The 16,724-nt window shown below is 48.7% G+C and overlaps 1 protein-coding gene across 1 annotated transcript in view; it reads right to left on the reverse strand.

Moving 5' to 3' along the window:
- The window catches only part of LOC116942715 (disks large-associated protein 2-like), a 90,108-nt gene extending 73,920 nt beyond the window's left edge, over positions 1-16,188 (reverse strand). The window contains exons 1-3 of the mRNA XM_032954992.2: positions 15,282-16,188; positions 10,407-10,612; positions 7,992-8,136 (exon numbers count right to left, since the gene is read on the reverse strand). Of these exons, the coding sequence (XP_032810883.2) occupies positions 7,992-8,136; positions 10,407-10,612; positions 15,282-15,881 (951 nt within the window). The 5' untranslated portion in view covers positions 15,882-16,188. The remainder of the gene's footprint in view (positions 1-7,991; positions 8,137-10,406; positions 10,613-15,281) is intronic.
- Positions 16,189-16,724: the final 536 nt, after the last annotated feature.

Consider the following 16,724-nt stretch of genomic DNA (forward strand, 5'->3'; position numbering starts at 1 on the left):
ACTTGTTCAGATCAGACTCACCACTCGCGTCAGCTGTGGCGGGGAATCAAACTCCGGTTCATAGTTCATTGCGCTAAACCACTGCACTCCCATTGTACCTGGTTCACATTAGATCTAAATAGCATGCAACATTTACATTTAGGCAAACGGTGCAAACAAAACTGTACAAATTCGCACGAAAAAAGGCCAAACAACTCTAACTAGATGGTAAAAATGTGACAAACGAAGAATCGATTTAAAATAAAAAAATGTAATCACTATTGTGACAATGCATAAAATCTCTGGAGGGGTGAACGTATGTTGTTGTTGACTTTCTTTCGTGCCGTACATAGCCAAGGGGGTGCAGAGGCAGGACAACAAACTAAACACAACAAAGCAGTTCTAAAGAAATGAATTTTCGAATCTAGGTTTGATAGTTCTCTGCTTACAGAGCACGTGTGCAAGTCGTGTTCCCGTGCAATGATCACGCACGCAATTAAACGTCAGACGCTACATCGGTGCAGTAAAAGAAAGTTCCGTGCATTTATTTCAGCTTGCGTTGTGTAGAATTGTGAGATGGTGCTTCATTTGTAATTAACTGACTTCAGTCGACTGGAGAGAGAGCAATGGGGATTTTGAGATAATGACTCAACACTTTCATTATCACGTTGTAATGGGCAGAGGTGTTGTGGGAATACTATGAAATAAAAATTAGAAGACTTTCATGGTGAATTGCTAAACTGGGCAATTATCAGGTTTGAGTCACACAACGCCATGCAACTAATGCCTGCTATTTTTATTTATCAATAACATGTAGCAATGATACAAAAATCTTAAGCTTTCATAAATGGGAATGCAATTGACACTTGTCATTTTGCAACATAGCTTCCACCAACTTATATGCACTTGCCCCAACATGGAACCAGGATCAGCTTTCCCTTCACAATATAAGTCACGGGCGTCATTTAAATAATCGTTACATTTCAAATGGCATGCTGTTCACAAGCATCGTGTTTAAAATGTTGTCCACACAGGCTGTCTTTCAAAAGGGCTGGACAGATGAAAAGTGTACCTAGCATCGTCCGCGCAAATGGTGAAATGGCCTCTGAGCTTCCCAGGCTGGTGTGTGCTCCCGTATTGCCGCATTGGCCCGAGAACTACCATGTGAACATCTGGATGCACTTGCCGATTATGGACATTCGATTCATGTACGCCTCTAAGAAATGCATACGTGTAAACATATGAAAACCCGTCATTCTGTTTGTCTATTTGTCCGTCAACTAAATTACAAGAGCCTTTCAGAAGGCCTGAATCAAAGAGTTATAGAAAGTGGGGGTAAAAAGTTGATCCAAAGTGTTCCCAAAAAATTGTTGACCCGCCTACCTGAATTTATAATAATAATAATTTACATTTATAAAGCGCGTTTCACACAGAGGGCTAAAAGCAAGCAAGTAAATAACTGACGCAATTATAAAACCTAATATAAGCACGCAATGCTAATGATTTAACCACAGGTACAAATACCTCCCCACACTCCCAAAGCACATAACCAAATTAACCAGACGAAAAGGCCTTTAAGTAAAATTTCTTAAGGCGGGATTTAAATAAACCGAGGGACTCAACATTATCCAATATTCGATGGAAGTGAATTTCACAGCTTGGGGGCAACACGGGAAAAGGCCCCCAGGTCACCCACTGAATGTGGCCGTAGGTCGCGGAAGTTCTAGTGTTAGAAATATCGGAGGCATTATTCATGGAACCAGTCATAATTGGATGCAGTGGATTGTCAGTAATGGCCAAACCAACAGTGACAGGAGGGCCTGGGGGGGCACTGTTCCCCCAAAATAAGCCAGTGTCCTGCATACTGAAAATCCCAATCGTGATGCAGAAGTATATCTTGCTTAATTTTGGCTCCATTTGTTGCATCTGTTTAAATTGTGTCCACCTGCTCCACCCCAGCTGGCTTTGGAACTAGTCATGACCACGAAAATGTCCACGCTTACTAACTCTTAATCAGCGGTAAAAGTAAAGTGTTTACATTTATCCCAACCCGAATTTCGCCGGCCTACGTCCGCATTATCCTAGCTCCTTTGGAGGGCTTCTCGGTGCTCTGCCCGTCACCCCCACTGATGTCCTCTTCTCCCCCCCCCAAATGTGTGCAGATACTACTGACTCTATTGTATGTAGGGTGTGTATGTATATATGCCTACAAAATAAATTTTGGGGGGGAGTGAACATTTTTTATAGGGGGGGGTTTGGCAATTTTTGGAAAGCTGTTGGATCAAAATTTTACTCCCACTTTCTATAACTTTTTGATTCAAGCCTTCTGAAAGGATCTTATATTTTAGTTGACGGACGAACGGACACACTGAACGCCCGGCTTTCATAATAGATAGATTATGCTATTAGTGTCATGTATGAGAAGAAGTATCCATTTCGAATCCTCTGAGCAGTGCAATGCCATGTTAGAGTATGACGCACAGAAGCACATTTTAAGGAACCATTTAGGAATCCTTTAAAATGACTTTATATCCATACACAAGAGGGAAATGCACTTTGTCACATTTCCTGCTCCAGAGGGAAATGTGTTTGTGACACGGTGGTCTAACCAATGTTTTCCACCTTCAGAGCTGGAATTGAGCAAAATTAAGTGCAAATGCAAATATAATGTTTGTTGTGTTTTGTGTAGTTATTTGGCGATCGGGTTGAGACCATCAATTCACTAAATATGAGAACCCAATGAAATCACGGGTGGCTTAAACCTGGATTCAAACCTAGGGTCCCAGCAGTGCTGGCTCAGTGCCTTGATCCCAGAGACATCTGGGAATCGCAACAACGCAGTTTTGTTGTTGGTTTTTAATTGCAGATTTTGATTGTAAGCCCCAAATATTTGGACGAATAATTTATGAAGGAGGCGAATATATTTTGAAAGAACCAAACCTTTGTGGCTTGGAGGTGCGCTTTGACTGCACCATAGAAGCGAGATTCTTATCGTAAACTGTGTTTTGCATGGGACTGAAGATGCAAAAAAAATATGAGTAAGCTTGAAAAAAAAGCCACCTTCCTGGATGAATCAACAAAGGCTAATTTTGTTTTATAATTGCAATGCCTGTGCATGGTGAGCAGACACTGCTGGTGCTTTAAATAGCCTCAAACTCCGGATGTAATTTGCAGTTGATATGCTGTCAAGATGAGCAAGCAACACATTTTAACAACCTTGCTAGAGTCCCTGCAAATGCCATTCTTGAGCTGTGAGTTATATACGTGCCATATAATTAGACTCCCGCTCGCAGTTACAAGCGTTCAGAAGATTAAATTACCCAGTGCCATGTGCCATGTGGGAATTTAAGTGAAAAAAATCACATATAAAGGGAACATGAAAGGCTGTAATGCCATTTCAGTGTGAATATGCACAAGCCCAGAAAGCCAGACTTTTCCTCAACCCATGTACATTCAATGTATTGCTTGCTTGTCAGACACAACAGGATGTTCTTCCGTGCGCGAAGCGCTGTAGCTCGTAACTTTTGAAATCCCAAATGAAACGCCAAACAGTGAGGTGGGAAAAAACGCTGAGTTGCTGCACATGGACTTGGAAATCGCAGGGCACGGGGGCTCCGTGGCGTGAGCACTCGTTGTGACGCGCGCGACGGAGCAGCTTTCTACCAGCAGCGCGTGCAAGAGCGGAACAGAGAGGTGCCGTCGGACGTTGTCATGCGGCGTGTCAGAAGCCAGTGTCGTGACATTGCACCATAAGTCCTATTTGCGCGTGACCCTCAAACACGGTAATACCTCAGCCAAAGTATGTATGTCTTGTCTGTTGAACTTCTTTCGAAGTGTGCATGGCCTACCACACTAATCGAACGTGCGGGGGAAGGGCAACAAACTAAACACAAAAAGCAGTTTGAAAGAAATGAGATTTCAATCTAGATTTAAAAGTGCATAGCTCCAGTAGCTTCCTAATATTGGAAGGAAGATATTTCCAGAAGCGCATCTGAAAGCGCGCAATGCGGTGACCTTCTTTATTTGATAGGCAAAATTCGCTGTGAGGATAACCGGAGTTCGTATGATGGTTTATGTTCCTTGAGATCAGCGAGGTATTGGGATTCATTTTTGGCAAGCACTTTGCGTGTAATGAGTGCAACCTTAGAATGTATTTGTTCGGCAACTGGAAGCCAATGATGCAGTCTGCCGAGCACTGGACGGACATGGTCGAATCTTGCAGTACCCATCACGACACGTGCCAGAGAAGGGGGTTATGTTCCTGGAAAATGCCATGTTTGGGCAAAACCATGTTCGACAGATAATAGACCTTATGTGAAAAATCGGGTTGCGTTCCTGGGTCCGAAATGATCACCGTTCCCTCTTTGTTTAACTTATATTTTTTTCCCCCGGTTGGTATCACACACACGCAAAAAAATATATATACAAGTGAAACTGAAAACGTCCATTTCAGTAACGATGAATGGTGGGGGTGTTAGAAGGGGCTTGGGCCCCCTTGATACGAGACCACGTGAGAGTGTTGGGGAGGGAACTTAGTGATGAGATATCCACGCGCTGCGTCTACTGTAACCGTACAGTCGTACGGCGCACTACTTCTGAGAATCTTGGCAGCGTCAAACCACGTACAGCCGAAACTTCATCCTCCTTGTTCCAGAGAACAGACCTCAAGTAACCCGTGCATAGCCAAAACGTCAACCCCGTGTTCCAGAAAACAGATGTTGAGTAAATCGCGTATGGACGAAACACACGTTCTGATAAAACAGCGTTGGGCAAAGGTATGACTGTATTTATTAACTTTTCTCAGTCCCGAAGCAAGCGCGTGACACCACGTCCTTGCGAGCGGTTGCTCTTGCGTCACAGCTGCTGCTGTTGTGTGACACGTCTGTACTTAAATGGTCACTCCCCAAAACATTTAAAGGTCTGTAATAGTGTTTTTTAAAAATAGATTGCGTGAATATACAGTGAGGGAAAAAAAGTTTTTGATGCCCTGCTGAATTTGTACGTTTGCCCACTGACAAAGAAATGATCAGTCTATAATTTTAATGGTAGGTTTATTTGAACAGTGAGAGACGGAATAACAACAACAAAAATCCAGAAAAACGCATGTAAATTGATTTGCATTTTAATGAGGAAAATAAGTATTTGACCCCTCTGCAAAACATGACTTAGTACTTGGTGGCAAACCCCTTATTGGCAATCACTGAGGTCAGACGTTTTTTTTGTAGTTGGCCATCAGGTTTGCACACATCTCAGGAGGGATTTTGTCCCACTCCTTTTTGCAGATCTTCTCCAAGTCATTAAGGTTTCGAGGCTGACGTTTGGCAACTCGAACCTTCAGCTCCCTCCACAGATTTTCTATGGGATTAAGGTCTGGAGACTGGCTAGGCCACTCCAGGACCTTAATGTGCTTATTCTTGTGCCACTCCTTTGTTGCCTTGGCCATGTGTTTTGGGTCATTGTCATGCTGGAATACCCATCCACGACCCATTTTCAATGCCCTGGCTGAGGGAAGGAGGTTCTCACCCAAGATTTGACGGTACATGGCCCCGTCCATCGTCCCTTTGATGCGGTGAAGTTGTCCTGTCCCCTTAGCAGAAAAACACCCCCAAAGCATAATGTTTCCACCTCCATATTTGACGGTGGGGATGGTGTTCTTGGGGTCATAGGCAGCATTCCTCCTCCAAACACGGCGAGTTGAGTTGATGCCAAAGAGCTCCATTTTGGTCTCATCTGACCACAACACTTTCACCCAGTTGTCCTCTGAATCATTCATATGTTCATTGGCAAACTTCAGACGGGCATGTATATGTGCTTTCTTGAGCAGGGGGACCTTGCGGGTGCTGCAGGATTTCAGTCCTTCACGGCGTAGTGTGTTACCAATTGTTTTCTTGGTGACTATGGTCCCAGCTGCCTTAAGATCATTGACAAGATCCTCCCGTGTAGTTCTGGGCTGATTCCTCACCGTTCTCATGATCATTGAAACTCCACGAGGTGAGATCTTGCATGGAGCCCCAGGCCGAGGGAGATTGACAGTTCTTTTGTGTTTCTTCCATTTGCGAATAATCGCACCAACTGTTGCCACCTTTTCACCAAGCTGCTTGGCAATGGTCTTGTAGCCCATTCCAGCCTTGTGTAGGTCTACAGTCTTGTCCCTGACATCCTTGGAGAGCTCTTTGGTCTTGGCCATGGTGGAGAGTTTGGAATCTGATTGATTGCTTCTGTGTACAGGTGTCTTTTATACAGGTAACAAGCTGAGATTAGGAGCACTCCCTTTAAGAGTGTGCTCCTAATCTCAGCTTGTTACCTGTATAAAAGACACCTGGGAACCAGAAATCTTTCTGATTGAAAGGGGGTCAAATACTTACTTCCCTCATTAAAATGCAAATCAAGTTATAACATTTTTGACATGCGTTTTTCTGGATTTTTTTGTTGTTATTCTGTCTCTCACTGTTCAAATAAACCTACCATTAAAATGATAGACTGATCATTTCTTTGTCAGTGGGCAAACGTACAAAATCGGCAGGGGATCAAATACTTTTTTCCCTCACTGTAAATGTGTTGTTAAACCCGCCACCACCCGAAACAACCAATTGGTAAGGAAGATTTCTCCATAACTCTGGCTGTCGCCTGATGAGGCTGGTTGTAATTGCCAGCGCAACGTACTTAAATTGTAAGTGTTTGTGGGTCTACTCTCCAATTCTGTTGGGTGGTGGTGGGTTTAACGACAGATTTATATTCACGAAATCTAATCCAAAAACCTCGATGGATAATATTAGTCTGTTGCCTAGTGTGTAAAACGTGAAGGTGAACCTCGCGATTGTTTGTTCACGTCAGTCTTGATGAAAGGGCCTCCACTAGAGGGCCCCTCTGGCGGGTGTTTTGTACATATGCACGTTGAACTTCTTTCGCACCGTACATAGCCAACCGTGCTAATCGGAGGTGCAGGCGGGGGGGGGGGACAACATTCTAAACACAAGGAAGGTTTCCTCTTCCATGCCGGGCAGGTTTCTTGGTGGAGTGTGGTACATGACAACAACTAAAATTGGAGTTACGTTGAAAACATCACAGCTGATATTCTTCCTCTCTTGCATGGCGTTTGGGAAAAAGCAAGACGCTACATTTTTGATTTAAAGCTTTCGTGACTGCATGGATTCATCTTCTTGGTTCTTTCGGTAAAGTCACGTAGAAGGGAAACAATAACACAATAAGACAGCGTTCTTCCCGACAGTTCTATTTCTTCACCTGAAGGCGGCTGCTTGTGTTGTGGCCGAAACGTCGTGATAATTGTATTTTATTACGTTAAATTTTTATTATTTCCCTTCTACGTGACTTTACCGAAAGAAGCAAGAAGGCAAGAGGCTACAGTTGTATTTTTCATGCTGCAAGCCGTTCCATGGCATCGGGGCTCGATGAGTGTCATTCCACGTGTTCCACGTGAATACCGTACCCATGTCGCATTGGGGCAGTCATGAGCCTCATGGTTTGCTCCTCAATGCAATTGCAGTTTTGGCGTGTCCCTGATAAACTGCTGCTATTCATTAAATAAGATCCTTATCAGAGCCTCCGTCTTGCGATGATTTGTATCGAACTGCTTTCATTAATATTATTACTAATCAATGGCCTCATTAAGAGAAGACCACCTTACAAATCGATAAACCAACAATCACGCCAAATGGGTGGCTCTTTGAGATACTTAAACGCATTTCTTAATGCTTCTTTATGTGCATGATTAAATAACCTGAACCCTGCAACTGTACAATATGTTAATTGACATGAGCATAGACGATAAACAGTCGACATTACATGATTCCCCAAAACATTGCCGCAAACTGGCGTGCACCTTGCTGGGCGTGATGAACGGCGAGCCCCCAGTTGGAATTAACCCGTGGCATTAAACAGCTCATCTCTGCAAATGTCCCAATGAGAACGACAGGTTAGTAATAATAACAACAATAATATAATGACAACGACGGTGCTTGAGATTCCTGGCTGCGTCGGGTGCCTGCACTCACTTGGCTGTGGTACGACGGCTGACTCAGTCTGCTTCTTTCGTAACCTCTGCTGCGTGGGGCCAGCTTGGGTGAAGAAAGGAGGCTGGAGGGATCCAGACTGTCAAGACTCCGGTTCAGCGAGGCCTCGCTCACCGCACGCAAGTAGCTGTTGAGAGACGGCAAGGAAAAACGATGCTCAGCTTGATCGACAGCGGTAGTTCTCAACCTGGTCCCCATGCTCTCAACCCCAGCGCCATAACCACAAACAAAAACTACTACTGTCTGTTTGCTATTAAGCTACTATTTTTATTTTACCAGGTAAGGCCACAGCGAGCTATATAGCTCGTTGCAAAAGCGACCTGCCCACGAAGGATAGCTCAACAAAGTCGCTCATCATGTGGAACCTTATAGCAACCAAATACTCTAAACGCTTATTGATTGTAAATGTTGAGGGAAAAACCGGAGGACTCGGAGAAAAATCCACATGCAAACTCCAAATATATATGCATCAGAGTCGGGATCGAACCCACGAACTCCTGCATACCAGGCGAGGGAGTTAACATCTCGCCACCACTGCGCCCCAGGTTACTCAGACGATAATACAGAGAGAGAGGTCACACGTCCACACCGCAAGTGAATACGGCGGTAGTAAGGCATTTTATTCATGTGGATGTATCAGTGTGCTGTGTTCGTGAGGCATTTACTTGATGCTGTGCGGTCGTGTGATTGTCGCCGCAACTTGGCGCTGACGTGGCCCCGCGTACATTTAAAATGTTCCCTGCATGCTATCCATGCCGCAACGTGTGCGACCCACCAAATTGGAACTAGAAAGGGCCTAGGATGGGTTAATATACTTCTGCAAGCCTAGATACGCGATGCGATTTCCGTGGGATCGATTAGGGTGCAATCGGATTGCGCTGTGGTGTATCCCATTGATCCCAAGCAATTGTCCAAAGTGCAATGCTATGCAGCAGCGTTTAATGCAATCGAGTGCAAAAACTACCGCAAGGAGTGGTGCGAGTCAGGATAATTAGCAAGAGGAGGCTGAAAATGGAAGACCGTCAGGAGCGTCCCATGGTGTGTGTTGTGTCAGCTATGATTTACAAGACGGCATTCGAATGGTTAGACTTCTTCAGCAATGTCACGGTTGCATCTACGGCCGGTCTCCTAGCGATTGATCGCTTAGTTCGAGTGATGCGGCTGTCGCGTTTTTGAACACGTCGTCCGTATTAATACGCAAACTCCAGAAAATTGCGCACTTCAGTCGGCGGTCGACGTTCGTAGTGGACTTGAGACCCTCAGAGGGAACGACGCCATCCCTGTTGTCACCATCCCCCCAATAGTCCACCTCCCCCCCCCCCCCCCCCGTGATACGTGGATCAAACAAATCGCTCGCTACACTGGTGCATGGCAACGAGAAGCAGTTTAAGTGCGAACGCGATCGCAAGAGGTCACACGTTTGGCGCGACGGTCCTTCGCCGACCGTGCGCGATGAATGAACAAATAATAGAGGAGGCTTCAAGCAGAGAACTGTCTGGATCAGGGAATGGGTCCTGAACCGTGCCACGTTTGGAGCGGATTATGGTCTGGTGGCGTGGGCCCGCTTGGGAAAATGCGAACAGCGACCGCGGATTTCTACGCGTGGATAGCAGTGCCTCTTCGCACCGGTCGCTCGCCGTTCATGTATGCGGACGCGCGATCGCAACTATCTCACTGACGGGATGTTTTGTTTCTGCTAAAAGAGAAAGGTGCAGTCCTCAAATTGCTTGCTCACGCTCCCGCTGACCAAAGCGCCTCCACTAGAGGGAGCTCTGGAGAGCCCCTCTAAGGATAGTTTTATTGCTAATCGTGCCCAAATTGCAGAATGTAAAACTATCCAAAACTAAACTATTTTTTTTATTTTACCAGGTAAGGCCCACTGAACTATATCGGGTTTTTTTCATAAGTGGGGGGTGGCGGGGGGGGGAGCAAGCAGGCCAAGGGGGCTGGGGTGAATGACGCGCTCGTCGCGGGTGATGTCAGTCAGCCAACAACTCAAACGCGGTGTCACCAACTTGTTTTGGCTAGTTTATTTGGCGCGAGACGTTGGCGGCTCGGCTCGGCTCGGCTTCCGCAGTAGAAAAAAACCAAATCGGGCGCGTCCCGTGATGCGTGGAGCTGGTTCAGCGCGGCACTCGGCGCGGCCCGGTCGCACACGCGAAGCTTCGTGCGTCCAACGTACGCACGTCCAACTACTTTCATACCGTGCGTAGCCAACTCTGCTAATCGGAGGCGCAATACGGTGGGGGAAAAAAAGCGACACGGGCGAAACGTACGACATCTTCCGAGGCGGAAAAAAAAACCCCGCGTGCGCTCTCTCAAACGACGAAGACGTGGTACGTTCACGCTCGCTCTCGCTCTCTCTCTCTCAGTCACTCGGGCGAGAGTTGCCGATACCTCTGGCTCTGGCCGACGGGTGGGCGATCGCTCGACGGGCGGCGGTAGCTCGCCTGAAAGTGGCGGCGCGGCGACTGCCTGGGACTCGCGTCCGAGTCGGAGCCCTCCTCGTCGCCGATGGCTTTCATGTAGCTGCCACTTCGCATCCTGCGGCAGGGGATCTCGGTCCTGCCCGCGAGCGGGTAGCCCCACTCGGCCTTGGGCACCTGCGCGAGGCGTGGCGGGAGACAGCCCCCCCGTAGCGCGACCTTGTTTAACGGTGGGACAAAGGGTTTTTAAAGCTCGTTTCTTTTTTGTATTTGTTGTCCATCTGCTGCGCGCCTCCGATTCGCACGGTGGGCTGCATGCGGTGCGGAAGAAGTTCAACGTACGTGCGCGCACTGGGTCACTCCAGTTACTCGGTCACTTGCAGCAGTTTGCCTCATCACTTTCGATTCACTGCTACCATGGTTATAATTTCTAAGAACAGTAACTCATAGCCGTAGTGGGGCATCTCTACACGAATCACCCTGTGAATATAAATGTCAATTATAGTCTAAAATGCGTGGAGGTTATTGACTGGGATGTGATGCAAAATCTATCGGACATATTGAGCCTGAATTATTATGGCCTATTTTAAGGACACTTAATTTTTTTTTTATAAGTAAGCATCGGGCTCTGTCATGTAGCCATGGAAATAGCGATGTGTATTGCAGAGCAACAGTTGCAACAGCGACAAAATTGGAAACAGTTCAATAATTTTCATTCTTGATTTTGCCACTGATCATTTGTGGATTTAAGATGATGTCAGCTCAACACTGCCCATTTTGGTCGTCACCAACCCTTTGAGTGAGCCTCGTGTATGACGAGTATTTGTGCTGCTCTGTGCCCTGACAGGATGCCCAGGTCGCGAGAAGATATTAATAACAAGGCCGTAATTATAATACATATTGGGGGACACACATCCCCCCCAATATTCAAATATGCTCAAAATGTCCCCCCAAATATATTGCTATAAAATATATTTCTATTTTCATGATTATGGTTATGGTTGTACTTTATTAATCCCTAATCTCTGCCATTACATACAATGAAACAAGAAAAGGTAAAAAAAACAGAGCAATGTAATACAATACACTATTAGACATTGTTGTAAAAATAAATATAAAGTCCATCCTATGTGTTAGTGAATTTTTAATATTTTAGGCAGGAAATTAGTTTTCTTATTAAATTTTTTTATCTGGGGGGGGACCCCCAGACCCCCTGGAATATTTGGTCCCCCCCAATGTTGACTCCATGGCTACGGCCTTGATTAAAAGTGTCAGAGGTAATCAAAATACAAATTTGCCACTCGAAGTCAAGAAATGTGGAAGAACTCAAAAACGAATTAAGAACTGCAATTGTCTGTATGTACGTGGAACTTCTTTTGCACCGTATGTCGCCCAACCATGCAAATAGATTCCTAACTCGGGCAAATTTCTATGTGGAGTGTGTATGATCTCCCCCTGTTTTGCACGTGGTTCGACAGGGTTCTCTAGATTCCTCCCATAGCGAAAAAAAAAATCGTACAATGTAACGAACTAGTAATGGCCAAGTATCTCAATGCTGAAAATGTACCCGCAAATTATTAAATTGAAAAATTTCAACATAGCGCCCCCCCTACTGCGAAAAGTTGGCAGTACCCTTCCGTAAATAAAGACTTGCAACTAAAAACACTTTTATTATTTTACCAGGTAATGTCCACTGAGCTATAAAGCTCTTTTTTCAGAAGCGACCTACGACCTCCTGTATACCAGGCGAGGTAGTTAACATGTCATCACCACGACTTAAAGTGAGAAATATGAGTGCGAAACCTTACCGGAGTACCTAACATTTTAAGGCCGTTTTGAAATGTTTACATCTTTTGTGAAGATATATTAGTTAGAAACGTGTAAGTGACTAACGAGAGAATACTGTATATCTTCGGGATTTGGGCCTGGGTGCTTTTCATATGACCTTTGACATAGAGCGACCATGTAGCCTAACCCAGGAAACAAATATGGATCATTGTGTTGGCTACGTAAAAAAACCTACATTTAAAGTGAGCGTGTTAATTGTTGACAAAAGTCGTATATATCCTTGGTCATATGCTTCAGATTTCATTAGGGGCCGTCCATAAATGACGTCACGCGATTTTGGACGATTTTTGACCCCCCCCCTCGTCACACGGCGTCACAAAAAGTCAGACCCCCCCCCTCAAATATGACGTCACAAAGCTCTGCCCCACCCCCCCCCCAAAAAAAAAAACATGCTTCAAATCGCTTTAAACTATTCTCATTGTAGTGCGTATTTAATGTGGCGCCGCACTCTGATGTTGTAGGAGAAAACATTTTTTTAAAAGTCTAATTAAGTAGAACGTGTTGTCTATATTTATTTAAAATTGCGCATTTTGATGTGACGTCACATTTCTCAAACCCCCCCCTCTCGTCACACATCGTCACAAATGTCTGACCCTCCCCCCCCCCCACAGATGCGTGATGTCATTTATGGACGGCCCCTTATGCGGCCAGTCGAGTACATATGTTGCGGGCATGTGCACCAAGGGTGAAGCGTACGAGACCTGTCCGTAAATACGCAGAACCAGGGGCGGAGCCACAGGGGGGGCTGGGGGGGGGGCTGGGGGGGGCTGGGCGGGGGGCTCAGCCCTTGCTGAAATTTTGGGAAAGTCGGTAATCGGGATAACCGGATATCCGGCTGCTGCAAAATGCTGCAGGCTGCCACCTCGTGCTGCCCTGTAGGCTGCCACCTTGTGTGCTGCCCTGCAGGCTGCCACCTCGTGCTGCCCTGCAGGCTGCCACCTTGTGTGCTGCCCTGCAGGCTGCCACCTTGTGTGCTGCCCTGCAGGGTGCCACCTTGTGTGCTGCCCTGCAGGCTGCCACCTTGTGTGCTGCCCTGCAGGCTGCTTGAGCGGCAGCCTTTCGAACTTATCGAACTTATCAGCCACATCAGCGGCTCCGACCTATTAATAAACTCCGCGTTCAAATTCAATAAAATTTGTTTTATACATTTGTGGCACCCATTGGAAAACATAAACACTGGATATCTCAGAATATTGAAGTCAGCCCCTCCCAACGTCAAAATCCTGGCTCCGCCCCTGCGCAGAACGTACTTATCCGTCGAATCTCGCAGTTTACCTGTCGGACAAAAAAACCCGCCACGCTTCACCTGCTTTCATTTATGATCCGCTCAACCGTGGCTCACACCGTCGGGTTCTCACAAGTGGAACACAATGAGCTGGCTTGGCAATTGGTATCAGGAAGTGTTAAAGTCTCTCTTTAGAGTTAAAGTCTTTCTTTAACTCTTCTCGATGGATTCAAGTCTCGTTAGTGCACGACAGATTTTTTTTCTGAGAAGTTCACAATAGTTGTCTCTTGTGAACTTTGGGTCAGAAGTAAAAAAAAATAATCATAAAATTACTTTTCTGTTACCAGTGGTGACCAGCATCGTGTGATCCAAGGGTGAATGATTTAGGGCATCTGCAATGCACCAAAATACTTGCATTGCGTAATAATCACGTATTACATCATTTTGGGTCGAACTAAACAGGGGTCCTTAATCAGACACGTCTGGCAGTTTCACCTGCATTGGGTTCAAGCAAGCCTGACGCTGCTGATGAGACGCCGTATGTCAAAACCGGTCCAGAGGAGTTTGTTCGCAATGAACAAGTGCTGATGAAATAATGCACTCTCAGAAGGCTGTTTGTGTGATTGACGGGATGTGTAATACGGTAGTGCAGTTGTACGCCCACTGAAAGGCGGGGACCACAATGGGCTATTCCTAATCACCCAGGCGCTGTGTGTGAAGGTGCTGGGTAATGAGAGTTGCTGTGCAGCAATTTGCCTGCCTGCTGGCCTTGTCATTGGTACCCTTGGAGACAGATCTCACGTAAGCCACCGCAATAACACTGCCATCTGCCGACGACTTTCAGAATATTGCCAGCTATTACCAAGTGACGGAGGGGGGTTAGGGGGCATTTGCCCCAATTGCAATGACCACGATTGAAATAAGCGTGCCATCTGTTGCTGCTGCTGCGCAAAGAACCATCGGCAACCTTTACGCTCCGTTTTGGAGCCTTCGGTGCGTTTTGAAGGGAACATGGCACGTTTCATTTCAGAAGAGACCCATTTTTTTTTCGGAAAGTTACGCGTTCCGTTTGTTGTTGACAGTCGAGGACATCCAATTTGGGAACTTTTCGCCAATATTCTTGGAGGCATCTGGCAGCTAATTAGTGACACCAGTACAGTACACCAGTAAAGTACGGCTAACCCCCCCCCCCCCCCCCAATCTGGTGATGTCAGGTTTAGTAATTTAATCAAAATTTCATCTAAAGTGTATCCAAATACGCTTTGCGAAAGAAATCCACGGATTTTTAATTTGTTCACGTGACCCCAATGGGCACACGATGTTCCATTACAGGTAGGTTCACGCGGAGTCCCGCGGGAACATCTTCAGTGAACAAAAATTAATAACGATGGAAGACAAGACCGACAAAACGGCGATTCCCATTAATCCAGTGGGGACTGACTTGATCCACGGGGGACACTTTTTTGCTAACCGTCACGCTCCCAAAGGCACGAAGCACGTACGGCTCTCGGGCACGCTATGGGATCGTACCGCGCGCATTGTTGCGTCTGCGCCAAGTCCGACGTTTCGCTCTGCGTGCTGGGAACCGGGCGAAGCCGGACGAAGCCCCCGGCACGCGGAACGTGCGGCCGCCGCCACGCCGCCGAACGACAACAAAAAAAACTCAACGGGGGCGAGGACGACGGAGCGACGGCGGCAACGGCACAACCGCGACGAACCTACGCGGCGGCACGCAGGGGGGGGGGGGGGGCCCGCGCGCGACGCCGCCTTCACCTGCAGGAACTGGTACATGCGGTCGAAGGAGGCCGGCCGCGTGTCGGCGCGGTGCAGCGTCCGCTGGGATGCCGCGAGGGGGTCGCGGTAGGCGTCGGGCGCCTGGCTCACCGTCATCGTGGACCAGGCCCCGCGCCGGAGCGTCCGCCCGCCGTCGGGCTCGGCGCCGCCGGCGCACGCGGCGCACTTCACGTCGCCGATGCTCTTGGAGGGCCGCAGCGGGAACTCGTGGAAGGAGGGCCGCTCCCGGCAGCGGCGGCCCGGCACGCTGGGCGCGTCGCACACGCTGTCCGCGTCGAGGTTGTCGTCCGAGCTCCACCAGCCCGAGAGGCTGCCCTTGAGGCGCGACTCCTTGCGCTCCCTGCTCTTGCTGCGCCGGCTCTGCTTCAGCGACGAGGAAGACGGCGTCGCCTGGTGGTACAGCTGCTGCTGAAGTTGCTGCTGCAGCTGCAGCTGCTGCTGCTGCTGCTGCTGCAGTTGCAAATGCTGTTGCTGCTGAAGAAGTTGGTGGTGGTGATATTGCTCGTCCTCCATCAGTCCGGCCGTGCTGCGGCTGTCGCTCTTGCTCAGGCTCTTGCCCGCGGCGGCGGACGCCTCCATGGAGTGCGACTTCGCGAAGAGCCGCTGTACCGAGTGCACGAGGTGGCGGATGCGCCCGGGGCTCTCGCTGTTGGCGCGCTGGTACTGGAGCGTGCAGAAGCCGTCCCGGCCCGGGGGCAGCTGCCTCTCCAGCTGGTCCAGCAGCCCCGGGGGCAGGCGCGCCACCCGCCCGCTCGCCACCGCCGCGTGCCGCTGCGGGTGCTGGTAGGCGGCGACGGCCAGCGCGGGCGGGAAGTCGTCGACGCCGTCGAACTGCGTGCCGTAGTGCGAGCGCGGAAACGTGCCGCCGCCGCCGGCAGCCGCCTCGGCGCACTCGGGCTGCGCGGGGGCGCCGCGCAGGCTGTAGCGGTGGTGGGGCGCCTCGCCCGCCGGGTGACGCTCGGTGCGGTGCGCCAGCGAGTAGGCCTGCCGCGCCAGCGCAGGGGGCGGCCCCGCGCGCTCGTACGGCGGGTCCGGCGGGCTGAGCCGTGGGTACGAGTGCTGGCGCGGGGGCGCGGCGTCGTGCTGGCGCTCGAAGCCGTCGGCGACGAGGCTGTGGTGCGATCGCCCGCCCGACAGGCCCTTCATCTCGCCCGCGGGGGTTCGGGTGCGTGCCGTGCGCGCGAGGAGTCGCCCGGGTTTTCTTGCGCGCGGCGGCGGCGGCGGCGGCAGGGGGCGACAGGAAACGGACGCGGAGTTAGGAAAGCCGGCGCCCGCGCTGGGCTCATCGTCGTCGCCGCCGGGGCTGCGCTGCTCACAATTAGCAAACCGTCGGAGAGCTTTAGTGAACATCTGGCGAGCGTTTTACTTCAGCGGGGAAGTGTCAATACAAATCTGACGGGGCTTCAGACATCCGCCGGGTTT

The sequence above is a fragment of the Petromyzon marinus genome, chromosome 15, assembly GCF_048934315.1.
Source record: "Petromyzon marinus isolate PM22_M1 ecotype Great Lakes invasive population chromosome 15, UKy_Petmar_22M1.pri1.0, whole genome shotgun sequence".
Lineage (NCBI taxonomy): Eukaryota > Metazoa > Chordata > Hyperoartia > Petromyzontiformes > Petromyzontidae > Petromyzon > Petromyzon marinus.